General features: G+C 49.9%; 1 protein-coding gene across 1 annotated transcript in view; it reads left to right on the forward strand.

Annotated features, from left to right (window-relative positions):
* The window catches only part of LOC143283851 (uncharacterized), a 69,832-nt gene that overhangs the window by 45,683 nt on the left and 19,149 nt on the right, over positions 1-5,000 (forward strand). Inside the window, exons 29-31 of the mRNA XM_076590228.1 lie at positions 533-663; positions 1,804-1,963; positions 4,815-5,000. Coding sequence (XP_076446343.1) covers positions 533-663; positions 1,804-1,963; positions 4,815-5,000 — 477 coding nt within the window. The remainder of the gene's footprint in view (positions 1-532; positions 664-1,803; positions 1,964-4,814) is intronic.

Below are 5,000 nucleotides of genomic sequence, written 5' to 3' on the forward strand. Positions count from 1 at the left end.
AGCAGAATGTTGCTTTGCATTTAAGGGGATTTAAGAATTAATCCCCGTCACCCCCTTGTCAATAGACCCTTACAGGTAATGACAATAAAAATGTCAAAGCGTCTCTCTCTGTCTCTCTCTCTCTCTCTCTCTCTCTCTCTCTCTGTGTGTGTGTGTGTGTGTGTGTGTGTGTGTGTGTGTGTGTGTGTGCACCCCGTGTAACCACGTGTATACAGGTCGGAGACCTTGAATAAAAAAAAAATTATGAGTTCAAAGTTTTCTGCCTGTATTGTCTGTCTGCTTATCTGACTTTTCCCCCCCCTCTCTCTCACTCTCTCTGTCTCTCTCCTCTTTTTCTCTTTGTCTCTCTCTCTCTACTTCTGTCAATCTCTCCAGTTCTCTGTGTTAACTGTTCTTTCACTCTACGTGTACTGTTTTCTTTTTTTGTTTTTACATATATTCCAGATGTTATTGGTCAGGAGAGCTCCTTTTCATTCTGACTTTATGTGTCGATACACTGTGTCTTGTGACCTCTCCTCTCCCCGTCCCCCAGGGAAAAACGGGTACCAGGCCATCGGGTGCTTCACGGACCACCCAAACGACCCGGACCTTCCCTACGAGCCCTACACGGACTTGCTGAACGGCATGGACCCCATGCTGTGCTCCAGACACTGCTTCAACAAGGTGCCTGGCTGCCCCTTCCTCTTCCTCTATCCGTCCGTCCATCCATTCATCCATCCGCCCGTCTGTCCGTCCGTACATCCATCCGTCCGTCCGTCCGTCCATCCATTCATCCATCCGCCCGTCTGTCCGTCCGTACATCCATTCATCCATCCGTCCGTTCGTCCGTCCATACATCCATCCGTCCGTCCGTCCATACATCCATCCGTCCGTTCGTCCGTCCATACATCCATCCATCCGTCCGTCCATTCATCCATCCGTCCGTCCGTCCATTCATCCATCCGTCCGTCCGTCCATACATCCATCCGTCCGTTCGTCCGTCCATTCATCCACCCGTCCGTCCGTCCATTCATCCACCCGTCCGTCCGTCCATACATCCATCCGTCCGTTCGTCCGTCCATCCATCCATCCGTTCGTCCGTCCATTCATCCACCCGTCCGTCCATCCATCCACCCGTCCGTCCATCCACCCGTCCGTCCGTCCATTCATCCATCCATCCACCCGTCCGTCCATCCACCCATCCTTCCGTCCGTCCATCCATCCATCCACCCGTCCGTCCGTCCGTCCGTATACCACCTCCTGGCACATGACGTTCCTGGCTGTGGACAACCACAGTACAAAACTAAACAGATGTTCACACAGAATGAGTACCAAATATGCCCGGTGATTTCGATGGGCAATGTCTTTAACGGAAGATCTGAGCAATTTTTGACTATTTGACAGACAGCCTGCCCCTTAATTTTTTGTTGTAGAAAATCTTGCAGACTTGGCCATCAGACTGTCACCGATTCTTCCATTAGTGATGTATGATATAATGATTGCTAATGGTTGTGTAGTTGGGTTGCACGCGCGCACGTACATGCGTGCGCGTGTGTCTGAATGTGTGTGTGTGTGTGTGTGTGTGTGTGTGTGTGTGTGTGTGTGCAACACTGCCGAATGCTCTGATTTTCTAACATTTTTTTGCAGCACCAATCATATGATCACGAATAAGATTCAGCAAAATATATATTTTGTGGTGTTTGTTGTTGTTTATTTCAAATCTTTGTTGGGGTGGGTTTTTTTTTTTTATATGTCGTTCCTTGAGATAGAATTCGTCCCCGTATTCGCGAGTTTGCCAAGACTGTTCGCCTGCCTCTTCCACAGGGTTACAGCTACGCTGGGACACAAGCTCGGAGCAAGTGTTACTGCGGTAACAGCTTTGGGCGTTACGGGCCTTCTCCGGACTGTAACCTGAAGTGTAACCCTCGCACAAAGCTCAACTGTGGCGGCATGTCCGCCAACTATGTGTACACCACGGGACTGAGTGAGTGACCCCCCTCGGTCTGTCATTTGTGTTGTCTTGCTGTGAGTGTCGCCCGGTCTGTCATTTGTGTTGTCTTGCTGTGAGTGTCGGCCCTCGGTCTGTCATTTGTGTTGTCTTGCTGTGAGTGTCGCCCCTCGGTCTGTCATTTGTGTTGTCTTGCTGTGAGTGTCGCACGGTCTGTCATTTGTGTTGTCTTGCTGTGAGTGTCGCACGGTCTGTAATTTGTGTTGTCTTACTGTGAGTGTCGCCCCTCGGTCTGTCATTTGTGTTGTCTTGCTGTGAGTGTCGCACGGTCTGTCATTTGTGTTGTCTTGCTGTGAGTGTCGCCCCTCGGTCTGTCATTTGTGTTGTCTTGCTGTGAGTGTCGCACGGTCTGTAATTTGTGTTGTCTTGCTGTGAGTGACGCACGGTCTGTCATTTGTGTTGTCTTGCTGTGAGTGACGCACGGTCTGTCATTTGTGTTGTCTTGCTGTGAGTGTCGCATGGTCTGTCATTTGTGTTGTCTTGCTGTGAGTGTCGCCCCTCGGTCTGTCATTTGTGTTGTCTTGCTGTGAGTGTCGCCCCTCGGTCTGTCATTTGTGTTGTCTTGCTGTGAGTGTCGCCCCTCGGTCTGACATTTGTGTTGTCTTGCTGTGAGTGTCGCACGGTCTGTCATTTGTGTTGTCTTGCTGTGAGTGTCGGCCCTCGGTCTGTCATTTGTGTTGTCTTGCTGTGAGTGACGCACGGTCTGTCATTTGTGTTGTCTTGCTGTGAGTGTCCCTCGGTCTGTCATTTGTGTTGTCTTGCTGTGAGTGTCGCACGGTCTGTAATTTGTGTTGTCTTGCTGTGAGTGTCGCCCCTCGGTCTGTCATTTGTGTTGTCTTGCTGTGAGTGTCGCCCCTCGGTCTGTCATTTGTGTTGTCTTGCTGTGAGTGTCGCCCCTCGGTCTGTCATTTGTGTTGTCTTGCTGTGAGTGTCGCCCCTCGGTCTGTCATTTGTGTTGTCTTGCTGTGAGTGTCGCACGGTCTGTCATTTGTGTTGTCTTGCTGTGAGTGTCGCCCCTCGGTCTGTCATTTGTGTTGTCTTGCTGTGAGTGTCGCATGGTCTGTAATTTGTGTTGTCTTACTGTGAGTGTCGCCCCTCGGTCTGTCATTTGTGTTGTCTTGCTGTGAGTGTCGCACGGTCTGTCATTTGTGTTGTCTTGCTGTGAGTGTCGCCCCTCGGTCTGTCATTTGTGTTGTCTTGCTGTGAGTGTCGCCCCTCGGTCTGTCATTTGTGTTGTCTTGCTGTGAGTGTCGCCCCTCGGTCTGTCATTTGTGTTGTCTTGCTGTGAGTGTCGCCCCTCGGTCTGTCATTTGTGTTGTCTTGCTGTGAGTGTCGCCCCTCGGTCTGTCATTTGTGTTGTCTTGCTGTGAGTGTCGCCCCTCGGTCTGTCATTTGTGTTGTCTTGCTGTGAGTGTCGCTCCTCGGTCTGTCATTTGTGTTGTCTTGCTGTGAGTGTCGCCCCTCGGTCTGTCATTTGTGTTGTCTTGCTGTGAGTGTCGCCCCTCGGTCTGTCATTTGTGTTGTCTTGCTGTGAGTGTCGCAGGGTCTGTCATTTGTGTTGTCTTGCTGTGAGTGTCGCAGGGTCTGTCATTTCTGTTGTCTTGCTGTGAGTGTCGCCCCTCGGTCTGTCATTTGTGTTGTCTTGCTGTGAGTGTCGCAGCACGGTCTGTCATTCGTGTTGTCTTGCCGCTATGTCTTGCAAGGACTGCGTGATGTCAACATGGATTTCAAACCCTTCTCTGGGATATTTCAGAAAGCATGATGGAAGGAAAAAACCCGCATGTAGTCCCAGAGAAAGTTGTAGCAATGAAAATTCTCCTGCGGAAACTGAATTCGATTTATATATGATGCTTTGGTGACTGTATTGATTAGTGGTTGGACTGGCTGAATGCTTAACTATTCCTTAGGGTATAAAAAACCAACATACGTAGAGCCTAAAAAAAAACCAACAGAAAAACAACAACCTACACACCAAGAAATAAACTAACACACAAAGCTTTTTCTTTCTTTTTTTTCAGTTTGAAGTCTTATGTAAATCCTCATTAACGACAATATTTATCTTAATGTTAGAATACGGTTTTGATTAAATACTTTGGATCTGAATGGCTCATCAACTATTTTGCTGACTGGGTTTTTGGCCATGTGTGGTAAAATTCGGGTTACTTTAAATAGTTACATTACGCCGGAATCTGAATCAGCGGCAGAGGGAGTGGAGGGGGCTTGGGGGAGGGTGTGTGTGGAAGGGGTTTGCCAGCAAGGAGGTGGTTGTTGTTGATGGGATTTGTCTACTGTTAAGTGTACCGGGGTCACAAGGATTATTGTGGGTGGGGGTTGAGGTGGGGAGTAGTACATAGGTAGGTACAAACATGAACCGGAAATCATTCACGAACACAAATGCAGTAGAGGTTTAGACCCATAAGCATGTACTCACAAATGGTTATACATGCTCATCCTCTCACACGTCCACCCCCATCCCTGCCTTCCACAGACACACGCAAAACACAGACATACACACAAATACACACAGAGACACATGCAGACACACACACACACACACACACGCTCCACATTCACACACACACACGCACACACGCACACACGCGCGCGCGCGCGCGCGCGCACACACATACACACACACACACACAACACACACACCAACACACATACATACATACAGACAGACAGACAGACAGACACACACACACACACACACACACACACACACACACACACACATACACACGCATTCCCCCCCCGTCCCACACACACACACACACACACACACACACACACCAAATCACCCCGTATGCTCACTTGATGATGACAGGCTCTGAGATCAGCGTGTGCCCCGCGGGCTGGAAGAGACTGAAGGACCAGTGCTACTATTACGTCAGCAACGTCAGCGACTGGAGGTCGGCGCGTGCAGGCTGTGCCTCTCTGCACGCGGACCTGACCTCCGTGTCTGACCCGACCGTCAACCAGCTGCTGTACAGTCTGATGGGCACGGCCACCG

The sequence above is a fragment of the Babylonia areolata genome, chromosome 7, assembly GCF_041734735.1.
Source record: "Babylonia areolata isolate BAREFJ2019XMU chromosome 7, ASM4173473v1, whole genome shotgun sequence".
Taxonomy (NCBI): Eukaryota; Metazoa; Mollusca; class Gastropoda; order Neogastropoda; family Buccinidae; genus Babylonia; species Babylonia areolata.